Genomic DNA, 19,302 nt, shown 5'->3' on the forward strand with positions numbered 1-19,302 from the left:
CATAATACTCATAATCATAGAAGGTTGAACTCAAGTGTTTACTACTACTCACAAAATGTCACATTCAAGTAATGAAAAATAATCATAATCATAAACCCACTAAGACAGCACAAATGGGAGAGGAGTACACAGGGGTGTAGCTTCTTACATAAACTTACCATCACTCTTTCTGTCCTTGAGCCCTCCCTGACCTTGGCTGATAAGTGCATGGGGTCATCGGGTTTGGAGCCTTTGCAGAGTTCCGTGGCGTAAATTGGCTTGCTTCCTATTGACTTTCCTTCACTGTAGGGTTATGATTGGGCCCTTAAAATGATTTGGTTATTTAAGTAGGCATCCATGATTCCATCAATTTTTCCAGCTTCCAAAAGAATTGCAGTTTCTCATGTTTCATCTCTTTTCCTCTTTGACTTATGGGTTTATAGTGTTTTTTTTTTTTTTAATATGGAATGCTTCACGAATTTGTGTGTCATCCTTGCACAGGGGCTGTGCTAATCTTCTCTGTATCCTTCCAATTTTAGTATATGTGCTGCCAAAGCGAGCACTGTGTCTGTTTCTTTTATACCATTTTATTAGGTGTCAGGAGGAATGGTATAAGTATGGTTTCAATGAAAGCCTTTTTTCCTTTGTTCTTAGTGTTTTTGTGTGTGTTTCCCCAACTGATAGTGAACTCCAAGTAAATCACTGTTGAAGTGTTATAGTTGTAGTATGTTGTAGTTGTAGTCAATGTTGTAGTATGGACAGGGAGGCCTGGCGTGCTGCGATTCATGGGGTCGCAAAGAGTCGGACACGACTGAGCGACTGATCTGATCTGATCTGATAGTACCTTCCAAATAGGAGTTATACTGATGTTTGTGGTTATTATTGATAACCTTGAATAGCATGTGCAAGTATCCTTGCTGCTGCTGCTAAGTCGCTTCAGTTGTGTCCAACTGTGTGTGACCCCACAGACGGCAGCCCACCAGGCTCCCCTGTCCCTGGGATTCTCCAGGCAAGAACACTGGAGTGGGTTGCCATTTCCTTCTCCAACGCATGAAAGTGAAAAGTGAAAGTGAAGTTGCTCAGGAGGATACAAAAGACTTTCCAAAGACATAAATTTCCAGGTCCTCAACTTCCATCCATACTCTCTCCTAAAATGCATCTGAGAATGTCTGCAGCCCAGATGTCACCCTGGCTTTCTCTTCTCTCTTCCTCTTTCATAGTACCTTTCTCTCTCTCACACACACACACCACCACCACCACCACACCTACACCTACATCTTTTTATGGCATAATTTTACCAAGATGTAAAAACCTGAAGGACAGCATACAAAAATACAATTTGAAATATTCCTTTGGGCCAACTGCTTTCAATTTGTTGTCATTATTTAGTCACTAAGCCATGTCGGACTCTATGCGACCCCATGGACAGACACCACGAGACCCCTTTCAATTAAGGCACTGTAGTCCAAGGTCTGAATATATATTTGGCCTATTATCAATTTAGATATACTGTAAAGGAGAAGGGAGGATGTAATGACCATCTCTTCCATTTGTTGCCAAAGACGTTTGCTGCATGGAGTACTGTGAAATTAAGGAAAGCTAGGCTGAGAAATGTTGAAGGTGATGACACCTAATTTCTTCCTACTAATGGCAGGTCTCCATGTCTTAACCACTTTAGAACACTATTATTCAAAATGCATAAAAAACCTACAAAGACAGCACCAGATCATGGATTCTAAACATCATTCTCCAATTAAAAATCAGGATAAAAATTGGAGAAGTGGTTGGTTCAAAGACAGGGCAAGGAGATCACAAGATGAACCCAGAACACCTTGTGATTTCAAAAAGGAAGGAAGTACTAATAAAAAGATGAAGATTTAAAAAAAACAAAAACAAAGGAGCCAACCTGAAGGAATGCTTCTAATAGTCAAAGGTGGAATAATTGGAGCCAAAAAACAATGCTTTTATTGAATTTTAACCCACAGAACAGAAGAAACATTGACGAGTCCACAGTACCATTGATTAAATGACTGGGAGAGAAGCAGCAGCGCTTCCTTATAGTATAATTCCAATTAGTGTAGAAGTAAAGAGGAAAATGGAAAATTACCATTTGTCAAACACCACAATAACAACTATTGTTATCTATATTAAAAGTAGTAGGTGACTGTGAGGACAATTTGCAGTCTCAAAGTATCTCCTCCAAGATATCTATCAATTAAAAAGGGAAAGACAGTCTTTGTAATGGAGAAATCTGATGAAACCACCTTACCCCAGTGATCAAGGTCAGTATCACCAATAGTAAATTACTTTATTGATATTGGGAATTTTTCATTTCTGTGCTATTATTCTAAAAAGCCTAACGTCAGTTCAGCCATGAGAAAACATTTGACAAATCCAAATTGTGGGACATTAGACAAAATAACTGATCAATACTCTTCAAAAGTGACAAGGGCATGAAAGATAAGGAAAGACAAAGGAACTTAGAGACAGTAGTAGATTTAGAAGTAACTAAATGCATTTTCTGGGTAATATAATGGAACAGAAATAGAACATAACTGGGAAAACTGGTGAAATGTGAGTCAAGTTTTTGGTTTAACTAACAGTATTTTATCAAATATTAATTTCTTGGTTCTGCTCATTGTACTGGAGAAGGCAATGGCACCCCACTCCAGTACTCTTGCCTGGAAAATCCCATGGACGGAGGAGCCTGGTAGGCTGCAGTCCATGGGGTCTCTAGGAGTTGGACACGACTAGAGACTTCCTTTCACTTTTCACTTTCATACACTGGAGAAGGAAATGGCAACCCACTCCAGTGTTCTTGCCTGGAGAATCCCAGGGACGGGGGAGCCTGGTGGGCTGCCGTCTCTGGGGTCGCACAGAGTCAGACACTACTGAAGCGGCTTAGCAGCAGCAGCAGCTCATTGTACTATGGTTATGTAAGATGCTACCATTAGGGGAAGCTAGGTGAGGTATACATGGAAATTGTAATTTTACAGATTTTCTGTAAACCTACGGTTAGTTCAAATTAGCAAGTTAAAAAAATAAATAAAATCATGACTATGAAGTACACTTTCTCTGTACTTTCCTCCATTTCCAGTGCTAACTTTTGGCGTAATGCCAAAACAAATTTACTATATTGTAGTCATACTAACAATCGTTTGAGGAGTAAAAACCTATGATCTGATTATGACTCCTTTTGATATGGTTCTGAGAAATAATACATTTATTACACATGCCAGGGATTCAACTTCCAGAGTTCTGCTTTTAGGCAGGATAGGGTAAATTCTTTGGAAGTTACCCTCCACTGTGCCATTGAGTCTGCTTTTTTGAGTAAACTGAGTGACTAGAGTAAGGATCTTGACCTCTGTACTTTTCCAGGTATACCTTTGAATAGTTGTAATAGTAAAAATAATTAGAATTTAAATGTTCTTACCATCTAAATGGATAAGAAATGGCATTAAGAAAAATAGCAGAGACATTAAAGAAGCTTAAGCTCATCAGCACAAACTGAGTTTTATTTGATTGCAAGTGATATAAACTATGTACACGTTTCCCTTCCAAGTTTCTTCACCGCTAAAATTGCCCTTACAGAGATTACAAACATTGTAAACTGCATTTCATTAGTAGTTTATCAAATCTGCCTGTCAACTGACACATTCTGTATAGAGCCTTAAAAATGATGTTTTGAGAGTATTTATAATCACTGAAAGCAGATGATTCTGTAAAACAGGTAATTACAGATCTTTAAACTGACAACATACATATATTTAAACATTTAAATAGAAGTTCATTTCCTTAAAAAGTAATTTTCTACTGCTTTTTCATAAAAATATAAAAAGACAACATCTGTAGTTTTAAAAACCTATATTTAACCTAAATCAAGATTTTTCTACAAACGATACCTCTTTCCAAAAAAGTTTAAAACACACCACAAAATAATGTGATGTTAAATCAAATAATTTCATCATGACAGAGTATTTTACTTTTAAGAAATACTTGGCAGTATTTCTTTTTAAACTTTCATGCTAGATTTCAACTGTGTATATGCTATATAAACACACTAGATTAATCCAAGTCACTCATATTTATGCAGTAGACCCATATATGATGAGTTACCATATAAACAGTCATACCACAATTGCAAAATGGTAAAAGGCAATCTTTATGAAAACTTCATTAAAAAATTTAGTAAAAGGCAGCCAACATCACTCTAATTTTCTGTAAAAATCACATCTCTTCCTCCTACCCCTTTGAATGGTATCTTTTATAGCATATTGACACACAAAAGTATTAATATCCCTTTTACATAAGCTAGCTTTTTAAATGACTGCTTTCTTTTCTGACACATTGAATTTATCCAAAGGCACCAAGACTAGACTCCTATGTGGTTTCAGAATTTTTGTTCTTTTTTAAGTTCCTCTAGAATAATTTTCCTCAGAAAAGGGTAACTCTAAGAACCAGAAGAAAATGAATGATAAAACACAGTAACCTGAAACTTGTACCATCCAAAAAGTATAAATGTATTAATAGGTTTCTTGAACTTTCCATTTAGGACAAGAAGTCAGAACAACTTTCTGAACATAAACACAAAAATAGAGCACATTTAGTAACAGTAGGAAAACTCCTAAGCTTCTAATGCATTAAATCTTACATAATAACATACAGCCAAAAGCATTAGAAATTCACTGCCAGATATTACGATCCTTTATTCTGAAAAATGTCTGATACACAGCACTAACATGGAACAGAGTATGGCATTTATTTCACGGGGAGGAAAGATAGGTTTCATCACAAAAACAGATTTACTAGATTTCAGCTTTGATTGATTTTAGAGATATATTTTAAAGATAAAAAAGAAAAACAAGATTCATCCCTCAAATAAAAAAAGTCTTTATATATATGTGTATATATATATATATGTATATAATCCATTATTAATACTTTTTATGCTTTTACAATGTAAAACATTTAGAAACTTCTGAGCTCTAGAAATGTTGGCCAGTTAACCTATTTGGCCATAACACATTCTGAATTCCCTTCTGAGAATCACATTAATGTTTTCAGTCCATTAGTCCAATATGGATGGAGCAATTCTATTTCTTTTTCTTCTTCTTTGGTGGTTCATCATCAGAACTACTGTCTGTGCTGGTGCTGCTACTACTGGAAGAGCTGGAATCTGAGTCTGAATCAGAGGATGAGGAGGAGCTTGTGGAGGAAGCGGAAGATGATGAACTGGAGGAGCTTTCATCAGAGTCACTGTCCTCTGAGGAAGATGAGGTAGACGTCTCTTCACTCTCTGATGAAGAGTCACTGGCTGAACTGTCGCTGCTATTGCTACTGGAACTGGTTACACTTTTAGACCTATTAGACAATTATATGCATGAGAAGCCGACATTTAACAGAATGTTTAAAAGCAATTTCACTTGAGTGTTATGCATATATATATATACGTGTACTGAAGCTTTGCCAGTATGATATCACTAGATTTGATGCTTTATGGATTGCCTAACTGTTAGTAACCCTAACGTGCCCACCCTTTCACTCCAACTAGAAGGTCCTTAAATCTCTTGGATGGAATTTGAGAAAAGTGAACATACTATATATGCTTCAGAGTGAATGTTAGAATACAGTTGCGGTTTAACAATTGGGTTTATTTAAACTTCATGTACAGTGGTAAATGTTTCATAACCTTAACTACTTTAGACAAGATACAGCTGGCCAATAATTTCTTACCAATAATTTCTAATAAGATTTCCTAATCTAAGACAAGAGAAATTACTATTTCCAGATATAAGGACCCTGGAAAGTTGGAGAAAAAGGAGAAACAAAGGAAGAAACCCCAGACAAGTAAACAGAGGAAGGTATCAGAAAACAGGATGATGTCTAATCATGAATTGCAAACGAGAGACTTCAGATCCAAGTCTTGTAACTATTATTTTAAAATCAACCACCCTATCCCTCCAACTATTATTATATATTACCCATGTAATATTAAAGCCACACATACCTTTTCTTCTTGGTCTTTCTTTCTACGTTAGCTTCTCCAATGCTGATAAGCAACAGGGAAAGGGGGAGGAGCTCTTGTTAATACAGTGATTATAAACAGTTCAGACAAACCCTTCTGATATCCCCAAAACTGTTTTACACTGGAGAAACACTTTGTCTTTTGTAACATATACTGAGAGTCCAGTGTTTCTTATTATAACCAGGAGAAAAGTTTCCTATTGCAGGTGTATATGGTACCTGCATGAGCTACTCGGGTGACTCAGTGGTAAAGAATCTGCATGCCAATGCAGGAGACACAGAGATGTGGGTTCAATCCCTGGGTTGGGAAGATCCCCTAGAGGAAGAAATAGCAACCCACTCTAGTATTCTTGCTTGAAAAATCCCATGAACAGAGGAGCCTGGTGGGCTACTGGCCATAGAAGAATCGGACACAACTGAGCACATATGTGGTACATGCAGTTAAATTAACTAGCTCTAAAGACAGATGCCATCAACTGTATTTTAGAAGTCAGGTGAGTTAATAGTTAAGATGAGCAAACACAGTAATTTGCTGCTTTTTTAATTGTGAACTTAGGTTGACAGCTAAATCCACTACTTAGTGAACAACAGAACAAAGCAAATAATAGCAGAACAATTGTAATTTATAATTTGGTTTTCTAGAATGGTATTATAAGTGGTCATTTTATATAAAAAGAAAAGCAACTGTTAATTAAAAAATTTTTTCTTAAATGATTCATTTTGGTGTACACTTAAAACTAACACAACACTATAAATCAACAATTGTTGTTCTTTGCCACTAAGTCCTGTCTGACTCTTTTGCGACCCCATGGACTGTAGCCCACCAGGCTCCTCTGTCCATGGGACTTCCCAGGCAAGAATACTGGAGTGGATTGCCATTTCCTGCTGCAGAGGATCTTCCCAACCCAGGGATCGAACTCAAGTCTCCTACATTGGCAGGCAGATTCTTTACCATTGTGAGCTACCAGGGAAGCCCAAATGAACTATACTCCAATAAAAATTAAAAAGCCTAATTTCTTGAGACTTCTCTGGCGGTCTAGTAGTTAAGACTCTGTGCTTCCACTGCAGGGGTTCTATTTTTTGCAAGATCCCACACGCCACTAGGCACAGGCAAAAAAAATTTTTAAAACGAACAAAAAAACCTCCCAAACCATTTATTTTTCTGCATGTCCTCCAAATGTTCAGTTTTAAAACCAGAGACTTAATACTTTAAGATTATGCTCCCTCATTATTTATAAAGAAAAAAGTCTGGTGATTTTAAATATACAAATAGCTTGCTGCTATATAGCTGCCAAACAACATGCCTACTAAATCAGGCTTTCAAATTACAGAATTACTTCTATTACTCTATACTGTCCTATAAATTTAACATTTTTATATTCTGAACTTCTCTGCATATCCTAGATAATGCTTCTACCCTTATTTCCTAGATCTTCAAATACAAATATGTATTTACATAAAGTTGTTTTATTACTGAAGAATTGTCATTTTTGCAATTAAAATAAATGGTAGAAGTACATTTGTTGAGTCACACCACAAGAATTCAAGATCATTAAAATTCACACACTTCCATAATTTTATCACTGAACCAAAATAATTAGCAGTCTACGTAACACAGCCAAAACTAAAATTCATGTAGTTGTATGTATTTTTTAAGATCAAGATACTTGCATAATACAACTAGAAAAACAAAAGTCAAAAGTAGATGTTGAAATGAAATTATTCATAACTCTTATCATTTTTTGCTTACATTCCTAATTAATGAATTTTAAAAAATTATGTTTTTCTCCTCATCTTTCTTCTATCCTAAGTTTCAATATTTGCAGAGGGTATAAACTCTAGCATATTATATATAAAATATTGACATTTTAAAAAGAAAATTGTTATATCATTTTGATAATTGTAAATATCACAAAATTTGATACCTATCATAATTAATTTTAAAAAATATGAACAAGTTTATCTTTAATAATCGGTACTTTTACATTATCCCTTTTCCTCTTTGAACCCATGCTTTTATTTTCCTTTCCCCACAGAATGTATCCTAATATATTTTTATGCCTGAAAATTTCAGTGACCACTTATATTTCTCTGCAATAAAAACAGAGACATAACATAACTTGAAATTGTTATCTTTTAATTATACGTGATCATAAAGTTTTAAAAGTGCTTAAAAACTCTGAGTTGAATTACCATAATCATTACTACTATGCAAATTGATTAAAACAATGTAAAATATATTATAAATTTTAGTAACTATTATGGAATGGCTACCCACTCCAGTATTCTTGCTTGGAGAATTACATGGACAGAGGAGCCTGGCAGGCTACAGTTGACGGGATCACAAAGAGTTGGACATGACTGAGCAACTAACACACACACATACATAAAATATTTTACTGCAACTATATCTTTTAAAGACATCAATTTTTTTTTCTAGTTTTTGTATCCATAAATCTTACTGCTTGACTATGACAGAATTTAGTATCAAGTTAATTCCTATATTTAATTTTTACAGATTTAACCTGGAGAAAGTTTGTTAACCTGAACAGGTAGACGGTATAGCAATGTCACTTAGTTCTTTGAATTCTTCCCATGCCAAATAAATTCCACAAGTCATATAATGATGTATTATTAAAATATACCTTTTGAAATAAGTTTTTAAAAATAATTTTATTTATTTTGGTTGTGCTGGGTCTTGTAAAGAGCTTAGCATGGTGCCTTGCACCAGTAATACTCATTAAACTTTAGCTAGTATTTTTAATCTAAATCTGGATAACCATTATAAGATATTTAGTCCCTTAATACATTTGATAAATAAAAATAAATATTCCTTTGGACACCACATGTAACCTTACCTTTGTTGTAATAATAATCTGTTTTCTTTTTCTTTTAAAGCTTTCTTTAGTTCTGCTGTTCTTGAAGGCCTATGTAGGTACTTTCTTTTTCCTGTGCATTCATAAGTCCAATGTCCAAATTCCAAGCATTTCTGACATCTTACATGTTGCTTATTTGCTTCACTACAGGATAAAAAATAAGAATACAGGCCTTAAATTTTTGACTTGACATTTTCTGCTGTGAGAAACATAAACAATATAAGCATTTGTTAGATTTAATCACTAAGCAATATAGTAAGTGGTTAAGGGCTGGAAGAAGCACAAGCTGGAAACAAGATTGCCGGGAGAAATATCAATAACCTCAGATATGCAGATGACACCACCCTTACGGCAGAAAGTGAAGAGGAACTAAAGAGCCTCTTGATGAAAGTGACCACCCTTACTGAAGAAAGTGAAGAGGAACTAAAGAGCCTCTTGATGAAAGTGAAAGAGGAGAGTGAAAAAGTTGGCTTAAAGCTCAACATTCTGAAAACTAAGATCATGGCATCTGGTCCCATCACTTCATGGGAAATAGATGAGCAAACAGTGGAAACTGTCAGACTTTATTTTTTGGGGTTCCAAAATCACTGCAGATGGTGACTGCAGCCATGAAATTAAAAGACGCTTACTCCTTGGAAGGAAAGTTATGACCAACCTAGATAGCATATTCAAAAGCAGAGACATTACTTTGCCAATAAAGGTCCGTCTAGTCAAGGCTATGGTTTTTCCTGTGGTCATGTATGGATGTGAGAGTTGGACTGTGAAGAAGGCTGAGTGCCGAAGAATTGATGCTTTTGAACTGTGGTGTTGGAGAAGACTCTTGAGAGTCCCTTGGACTGCAAGGAGATCCAACCAGTCCATCCTAAAGGAGATCGGTCCTGGGTGTCCTTTGGAAGGAATGATGCTAAAGCTGAAACTCCAGTACTTTGATCACCTCATGCGAAGAGTTGAGTCATTGGAAAAGACTCTGATGCTGGGAGGGATTGGGGGCAGGAGGAGAAGGGGACGACAGAGGATGAGATGGCTGGATGGCATCACTGACTCGATGGACGTGAGTCTGAGTGAACTCTGGGAGTTGGTGATGGACAGGGAGGCCTGGTGTGCTGCAGTCATGGGGTTGCAAAGAGTCGGACACGACTGAGCGACTGACCTGAACTGAAGAGCTTGGACCTTAGAGTTAGACTGAGTTCAAATCTTGTTTAGAACTCAGTTCTTGATTAGAACTGAGTTCAAATCTTGTTTCCTCAATTCCATTCCAGTAAGGGCAGACTAGGTAATTCAGATCAACTCTTCAGCTTAGAATTAGAAAAGATAGCCAAAACATTTTAAACAACCTGCTCAAGGATCAGAGAACTAACAAAGAGATTAAAGAATCACCAAGCCAAGACATGGAAGAGGAGGCAAAACCAGAGTGGTCAGCTCTACATTTAACTCAACTCTTGTCCTGGGGCCTTTTCCCATCTCAGGAGAGTAAACAAGCATCATTTATAACAAGCAAAGGAGACAAATTATGCACTCAGAGTTAGGACTCTGAAGAGCTTTACCCTAGGAATAAAGCAATGGTGTATGAAGTGCTGCCCAGCTTCTAGTTACCTAGGAGACTAAGAAATATCTCAGTCCCTGAGATTGAATTAAGATTGACAAGTGGAGAAAAACAGATAAAAGAATTGGAAAGGAAGAAATAAAACTGTCATCCCTTACTGATGATGTATCATGTGCATTGCAAATCCAAAATACTCTATAGATAAATTTTTATTTTACTCTTTGGCCACGCTGTGTGGCATGTGGGATCTTAGTTCCCCAACCTAGGATTCAAACCTCTGCCCCTTGCATTGGAAGTGTGGAGTCCTAACCACTGACTGCCATGAAGTCCACAAATATTTTTTTAATAATTAGAATTCATAAGTGAGTTTCAGTTCAGTTCAGTCACTCAGCCATGTCTGACTCTTTGCAACCCCATGGACTGCTGCACGCCAGGCTTCCCTGTCCATCACTAACTCCCGGAGCCTATTCAAACTCATGTCCATTGAGTTGGTGATGCCATCCAACCATCTCATCCTCTGTCCTCCCCTTCTCCTCCTGCCTTCAATCTTTCCCACTATCAGGGTCTTTTCCAATGAGTCAGCTTTTCCAATCAGGTGGCTAAAGTATTGGAGTTTCAGCTTCAACATCAGTCCTTCCAATGAGTATTCAGGGTTGATTTCCTTTAGGACTGACTGGTTGGATCTCCTTGCAGTCCAAGGGACTCTCAAGAGTCTTCTCCAACACCACAGTTCAAAAGCATCAATTCTTCGGCACTCAGCTTTCTTTATAGTCCAACTCTCACATCCATACATGACTACTGGGAAAACCATAGCTTTGACTAGATGGACCTTTGTTGGTAAAGTAATGTCTCTGCTTTTTAATATGCTGTCTAGGTTGGTCACAGCTTTTCTTCCAAGAAGCAAGTGTCTTTTAATTTCATGGCTGCAGTCACCATCTGCAGTCATTTTGGAGCCCCCCAAAATAAAGTCTCTTACTGTTTCCATTGTTTCCCCATCTATTTGCCATGAAGTGATGGGACTGGATGCCATAATCTTAGTTTTCTGAATGTTGAGTTTTAAGCCAACTTTTTCATAAGTGAGTTTAGAAAGGTTTTATATTAGGATCAGTAAACTTCTCTTTGAAGAAATGACTGTTTAGGTCTTCCTCCCACTTTTTGATTGGGTTGTTTGTTTTTCTGGTATTGAGCTACATGAACTGTATATTTTGGAGATTAATCTTTTGTCAGTTGTTTCATTTGCAATCACCTGCCTTCTAAGGGTTGTCTTTTCATCTCGTTTATAGCTTTCTTTCCTGTGCAAAAGCTTTTAAGTTTAATTAGGTCCCACTTGTTTATTTCTGTTTTTATTTCCATTACTCTAGGAGGTGGGTCAAAGAGGATATTGCTGTGATTTACATCAGAGTGTTTTGCCTATGCTTTTCTCTAAGAGTGTTATAGTTTCTGGCCTTTAATCCATTTTGAGTTTATTTTTATGTTTGGTGTTAGGAAATGTTCTAATTTCATTCTTTTACATGTAGCTGTCCAGTTTTCCCAGCACCACTTATTGAAGAGATTGTTTTTTCTCCATTGTATATTCTTGCCTCCATTGTCAAACAGAAGGTGTCCATAGGTGCATGGGTTTATCTCTGGGCTTTCTATCTTGTTCCACTGAAATATAGTTCAGTTTTTGTGCCAGTACTGTCTTTATTACTGTAGCTTGGGATGTTCTTTTTATAACTATTTATTAAGGACTATTTATATTGTCTGAACTTTTTTGTAGATCGTGTTATAGGTCATAATAAAATTTTTAAAAAATCTTGGCTCTTTCACTACATAGTTTTAGGCTCTTTAGAAAGCTGATTTTTGAACCTCAGTTTCTTATTCTAAAAAATGGGACAATATCTACTTCACTAGATTATTGTGAGAATTAGATAAGACCATAGCCATGTTTTATACTTACTGTATGTCAGGAATTTAGCTAAATACTACTTATGCATAAACACATCTAATCCCCATGACACCTCAATGAGTTTGAGAACAATATCCTCATTCTACAAACTGGGATGTTTGTATAGCAAGCAACAAGGAATCTGGCATACAGTAATACACAAATGGGAGCTGTGACTATCAGCCTACACATTAGGCTAATCAACTATGTGGACTGATGATACTTTGCAATTCCTCAAACATGGGTGCATGATGAGATGCTGGACTTTTAATTTCAACATAGAGCAGTCACCTTTTTATCCCTGGAGAACACATAATTGGTATTCAGTAAATATTTGTAAAATGAATGACTGTTAAAGTAGGCAAGGGTTTAAGAGAACATATATTGTTTATAGTATGCTTTTCATTAATTAGTTGCCACATTGTGGGCCAGCTTCTGTAATTTTGGCAATAATTTATTCTGGACTTCCCTGGTGGTCCAGTGGTTAAGAATCTGCCTACCAATGCAGGGGACACACAGTTTGATCCCTGGTCAGGGAAGATCCACATGTGTTGGGACAACTAAGCCCTGGAGCTGCAACTACTGAGCCCACACACCACAACTACTGAAGCCCAAGTGCCGTAGAGCCCGTGCTCTGCAACAAGAGAAGCCACCACAATAAGAAGCCCACGTACAACTAGAGAGCAGTCCCTGCTCAATGCAACCAGAGAAAGTCCACGTGCAGCAAAGGAGACCCAGTGAAGCCAAAAATAAATAGATAAATAAATACATTAAAAAAACTTATTTTTAGCACTTGTCCAAAAACAAGCCAATCCTAATGTGAAAAATTAATGTTTCAAGTAAGGAACTAAGACCCAGCAGTAGTATTAAAAGATAATAAAGAAGAGTCAGCTTTTTGCCTAGTAATAGTTCATAAATTTCCGTAAACAACTGTCAATACCATGACTATAACTTCAGAGTTTATCTCAATATGTAATAGTACAGCAAACTGTTAAGGCTTTCTATAATAAAAGACTTTATGGACTTAATATTAAGTTGCCCACTTTTCAGGTAAAAAGAATCACTAACATTAAATATATACAGGTGGTGCCAGTGGTAAAGTATCCACCTGCCAACGCAGGAGACATAAGACACACAGGTTTGATCCTTGGGTTGGAAAGATCCCCTGGAGTAGGGCATGGAAACCCACTCCAGTATTCTTGCCTGGAGAATCCCATAGACAGAGGAGCCTGACAGCCTTTGGTCCTTATGGTGGCAAAGAGTTGGATATGACTGAAGTGACTTAGCACACACATTGTAATGCAGGGCTTCCCAGGTGGCTCAGTGGTAAGGAATCCACCTGCCGAGCAAGAGACACGGGTTCAACTCCTGTGTCGGGAAGACCCCCTGGAGAAGGAAATGGTAACCCACTCCAGTATTTGTTGCCTGGGAAATCCCATGGACAGAGGAGCCCTGTAGGCTACAGTCTATGGGGGTCACAAAGGAGCTGGACATAACTTAGCGACTAAACAACAACTATTGTAATATGCATCTCAGAAATGATAAAATCAAAAACAGTAAAGGATAATTAGTAAAAAATGTAAAATCATGACTCTAATACAAATATATAATGAACACATGTCAAAGATTTTATTTAATCATTAATTAATAAGGGAACCAGTAAGATGTTGGAACTGGTTTAGAACAGTATTCAAACAACACACATATATGGGCAATCAGAAATGCAGGAAACAAATTTACTAATAGTTAAAAACTGGTCAACAGCTACAGGGCAAGAATCAGTTGTACTGCTTTGCATGGGTAAGAATCTTCTCTTTGATTTTTCTACAATTTACAGAGTTTTAAAATAGGTCAAAGACAATGAGGCACAGGTCCTGATAGGGTCACATGGCCAGGAGAGGGGATTAGACAACTCAGCAGTAATCTTATTTTTTTTAATCCATTTCAAAGTCTTTCACAATATTTCCTAATAATGAAATTATGGAGGAGGATGGAAGCCTTTCAGAATCAAGAAATAAAGTCTTCTTCTCCAACTTACAGTTTGTTTTCCCAATATTGTAAGTAATTTATAGCCTGGGATGTCAGCTATTAAAAATATTATTGGCCAGCACTGTGGAGTTTGTTTTTTGTTGTTATAAACAGAACTTTCACTAGTATCTGAAGCCCACCTATGATGTTCTAAACGTTAACTAGAGACTTCTCTGATGGTTCAGTGGTTAAAACTCCAGCTTCCGCGACAGAGGGCACAGACTCGATCTCTGGCCACGGAGTTAATATCCCAATGCCATGAGGCACAGCTAAAAATAAGTAAATAGATAAACATTTACTAACTAATCATTCTTAAAAATACTTATATCTTCTATATAGAATGCTGATACAGACCTATAATTTCAAAATAAACAAGACCAGCAAGCATTGCTTTTCGAATGAATACCCTATTTAATAACGTTCCTTTTCTATAGCCTAAGCTAAGGTTTAAGGAAGTGTTTTTAACAGTATAGCATTTTTATGTGAAACAACCTCCTTTGATACCTGAAATATTAAGATATGTCTGCCAGATTGGCAAAACTTTAAGTCTATGGTTGGCAAAGGTGGAGAATTGGCACTCTGAATATAGTAAAATATACATTTTTTAATGCTGGTATGTAAGTTGCAGAAACTTTCTGAAGGGCTATGTGGTTAACATGCAACAAAAATCTTAAAAATGTACATATCAAATAAACAAAAAATATAATACCAATAATGGTTATGTATCTAGAGGATCCCTAAGAGTTCCATTTATTATTAAACTAATAAATGAGTTTAATAAATTCATAGGATATAAGGTCAGTATACAGAAGTCAATATACTAGCAATGAACAATTGGAAATTGAAGTAAAACAATACTACTACAATACTTAATTTTATCCTTGTTAAATTTCTTCTCATTAGACTCAACATAGAGTTCATCTGTCAAGACCTTTCTGGATTGGGATCTCATTATCCATTGTATTAGTCACTCTTCTTAGCTTTGTGTTTGATAAACATGCACATGTGTCCTCATCCAAGTCATTTATAAAAATTGTTGACAAGATCAAACCTGAGTACCACACTGAGGCCACCATGTATATTTACTTAAACCCATTAAACAATACTCTCAGTTCATGATGTTCAACTGATGTACCTAATAGTTCTGCTTTGTTCACAAGGATACTGTGAGAGACTCTCTAAGACGCCTTATTGAAATCCAAATACCTAAAAAAGGCAATAAGGGTATCAATCTGTAATGATTTGATACCTGATGAACTTGGCTTTTACTTCTGAACAGATTTAATATATCCAGCCAGAATTTTGCCTGGAGTGGACCTCAAGTTCACAAGTCTAATTTGTGGAATCTACGCTTCTCACTTTGAAAATCAAAACAACATTTGCCAACTTCTAGTCCTTTAGTGTCACTCCTGTTGGCCAGAGGTCCTCAGATTACCAGCAGCACTACAGCCATTTCACTTGGAAATTTTCTGTTATGTTGGGGACCAAATTACCTGGGTCAAGCGCCTTAAACACATTCAGAGTGGCTTAGGGCTCTAATACCCACTCCTCAAGTATCCTGGGCATCAGTTCTACTCTTGTCATTCTGCATACAATTATGTTTGAGTTAAATCTGATTCAGAGTTAAGTCCCTGAAAGATCTGCTGAATGGGAAGTTCAAATTTTCCCCCTTTCCTCCTTTGGTCCAAAAACTTTTAAAAAACGTCAATATTACTTTCTCACTTGTCATAACTTGTAGCTTAAAAATTGTTCTTATGGAAGTGCTATCTGCTCTTTACAAACAAATCTTTTTGATGAATATAAAATAAAAAGCAAAAGCTCCTCTTTTACTTTCTCTCCCAAAATATTCCCCAAATTTTCCTGCACTCTTCTTGCCTCTAATGGCCCTCGGTCTCCAACTCCCTGGGAGTTGTCCTGACAGCCTTTAAACCATGACAGGTTTTGTTACACACCATGTTTTCTTCCTGGTAAGACCAGAAGCTCCTAAAGCTTTGTTTTTTACTTCTATGTAGCTCATGTACCCAATACAAGCATACTGAAGAAATGGAACATTTGTTTAACTCTGTGATACTCTAAAACTTATGCTAAAAGCATTAAAAGTTTTACTTTCAAAAGTGGACACTGTTTGATTTAGTCAATCTAGCCATCATCACCTCCTCTGACCTATCCACCCATTGTTTATAAAGACCCATTCAATTATGCTGGGAAGAGAAAGTGAAAGTGAAAGTTTCTCAGTCGTGTCCCACTCCTTGGGACCCCATGGACTGTACAGTCCATGGAATTCTCCAGGCCAGAATACTGGAGTGGGTAGCCTTTCCCTTCTCCAGGGGATCTTCCGAACCCAGGAATAGAACTGGGGTCTCCTGCGTTGCAGGCGGATTCTTTACCAGCTGAGCCACAAGGGAAGAGAATGAGATCCAAATTAATCAGAACTTCATATTCCCATAGACATGGTTTAGGGTAGGGCATGTAATCCAATCTAGACAATGAGATGCTATCAACTTGAAACTGAGAGGATATAAAGGACTCTAGATACTGCAGCCATTTTAGGACCAAAGGAGTGATCTATCCAAGTATGGAACCAACATCCAAAAGAGCAAACCTAAGAGACACTAGACCCTGGTAACACCATTTAAGTGGACATCTATTTAAGTAGAACTGTACTCCATTCTAGATCTCAGAACCATCTTGGAAAAGCCTTCTTCCTCCACCAAGCATACTACTACTTCACTCTGATTCCCTAAGTCTTTATCTTTATGATCAAGGAACTCTTTTCATCCAGCATGAGAGGCAGAGTCTGATCAAAGAGAGAAGAAAAGGATCAGGACTTTTAGAATAAAAAACTATAAATACAAAAAGGAATATAAATATACACACTGGAGCAGACTGAATGATGTATTATAAACAGGCAAACAGTGATGGCATGAAAAGCTGAGAGTGAATAAGTGGTGAATGTTGTCTGGGTGTGCAGATGGTAGAAGAAAAAAAAAAAGGCTGTACAAGAAAGGGGCATATGACACGAACTCCTGCATTATCTGTTCACAGCAAACCTCTTGTGCCCTTCTCTAGCTCATTAGCCGCCACAGTGGACATCTTTCAGTTCTTAGAAACTAAGTTCTCTCCTGTCTCAAATTAATTATGCTGTTCTGAATGCTCTTTCCCCCAATCCTCTCACGACTGACTCCTTTCTCACACTTTTCATCTCTGTTCAAACCCCACCTCTTTAGAGATGCCTTTCCAGTCCAACCAACCTAACCTGGACCGTTCTCTTTTCCCACCATCTCATTTCCTTCAAAGCTCTTACTATCCAACTGCATTTACTTAAAATGTTTAGTTTATCGACTCTTTCCACCAACAGAATGTAAGCTTCCTAAAAGCAGATATTCTGTCTTGAACACTTTCTTACACCCAAATAGAGCGATAGGTAATGCATACATTAGTATCTGTTAGAAAATGAATGGCAGAATGTAAGAAGATAACTTGGGAGAAAAGTCAGGCTGGTCCTAGGTAAGGCGATTACAATGGGGCAGGAAAAGCCAGCTGGCCTGGAGGTTGAACAGGAAGCTGAAGGTTTACGTGGGCGAGAGTAAGGGGTGTTGGATGCGGGCTACAAGCTTTGCCTGGTCACTTGTGGGGTGCGCCCACCGCTGCCCACCGGCTGGGTTGGGCAAACCGGCATAAATCACTTAGTAACCAATTCCTGGACGTCCCCTTCGCGGGAACCAAACGCGAGACTCTCTTCAGTCACCCCTAGGTCCCGCCCAGTGGCCTTACGCAGCCGTCTTCCACGAAATCGCTAGTGCACAGATATCAAACTTCTCGCCCCGGCCCGAGCCCCTTGTGGGCAGGCGACGTGTAAGAAAAACGGCCAGCCTCCGCCAGGCCAAGCTGAGGATCCGACACCGACCCCGCTTCCCGGCACCGCTCAATAGCCCGCTGACGCGCTTCTCTCCGCCCCCAGCCCGCCCCGCCGCCCAACTCCGGTCCTAACTTACGCTTGTCTCCGGGCTATGAGACGATGCATGGGAGTCGCCATCTTAGCGCGGCTGCCGACCGCCGCGCTGGGTTTTGGGAAACTCCTCGAAGTGGGCGGGGACTTCGAACCCTGAAGGGCGTAGGCGTGGGCGGAGCCAGTAGTCCTGGCTAGGCTCTGGAGCTGCTATTGGGGCAATAGTGGGTTAGGGCCTGGTGTGTTGTGTTTCCTGCATATTCTATAGTTTGAGGGAGAGGAACCCATAATCTGAACAATTGAAGGACGAGTCCACGTATATTGCTTGGAGAAGCAGGGAAGAACATTGTAGAATGAGGGATCTATCTATCCATCTTTATATACAAATCCATTTTTATATACATGAACGAATAAAGTTAATTGCTTAGTCGCATCTGACTCTTTTGGGACCTTATGAATTGTAGCCCACCACGCTCTTCTGTTCATGAAATTCTCCAGGCAAGAATACTGGACTGGGTAACCATTCCCTTCTCCAGGGGATCTTCCCAATCCAGGGATCAAACCCAGGTCTCCCTTATTACAGGCAAATTCTTTACAGTCTGAGTCACCAGGGAAGCCCCACTGCAGTTTTCAGAAACTAGAAGTAGTCTGGATAGCAAAGTTTAAAAGAATAAGTTGAACAAGATTGACTATCAATTGAAAAAGACTGGGGCTTCCCTGGTGGCTCAGTGGTAAAGAATCCACATGCCAATGCAGGAGACACGGGTTTGATCCCTGATGGGAGAAGATTCCACAGACGGCAGAGCAACTAAACCCATGTGCTGCAACTATTGAGCCTGTGCTCTAGAGCCTAGGAGGTGCAACTATAGAGCCTGTTTGCCCCAACTACTGAAGCCCGAGTGCTGTAGAGCCTGTGCTCTGCGACAAGAGAAGCCCCTGCTTGCTGCAACTAGAGAAAGCTCATGCACAGCAATGA

At 38.2% G+C, this 19,302-nt stretch overlaps 1 protein-coding gene and 1 non-coding gene across 2 annotated transcripts; both read right to left on the bottom strand.

The window, feature by feature from the left end:
• Positions 1–435: 435 nt before the first annotated feature.
• Positions 436–542, bottom strand: LOC139184338 (U6 spliceosomal RNA). The gene has a single exon (XR_011567915.1). It is a non-coding gene; the product is annotated as a U6 spliceosomal RNA (small nuclear RNA).
• A 2,931-nt stretch (positions 543–3,473) lies between these two features.
• On the bottom strand, positions 3,474–18,464 carry ZCCHC10 (zinc finger CCHC-type containing 10). The gene is made up of 4 exons (XM_019964910.2): positions 18,373–18,464; positions 8,862–9,023; positions 5,987–6,028; positions 3,474–5,340 (listed from the first exon to the last, which is right to left on the bottom strand). Exons 1-4 carry the CDS (start codon positions 18,411–18,413, stop codon positions 5,073–5,075), a joined length of 513 nt encoding a protein of 170 aa, XP_019820469.1. The 5' UTR covers positions 18,414–18,464; the 3' UTR covers positions 3,474–5,072.
• Positions 18,465–19,302: the final 838 nt, after the last annotated feature.

The sequence above is a fragment of the Bos indicus genome, chromosome 7, assembly GCF_029378745.1.
Source record: "Bos indicus isolate NIAB-ARS_2022 breed Sahiwal x Tharparkar chromosome 7, NIAB-ARS_B.indTharparkar_mat_pri_1.0, whole genome shotgun sequence".
Taxonomy (NCBI): domain Eukaryota; kingdom Metazoa; phylum Chordata; class Mammalia; order Artiodactyla; family Bovidae; genus Bos; species Bos indicus.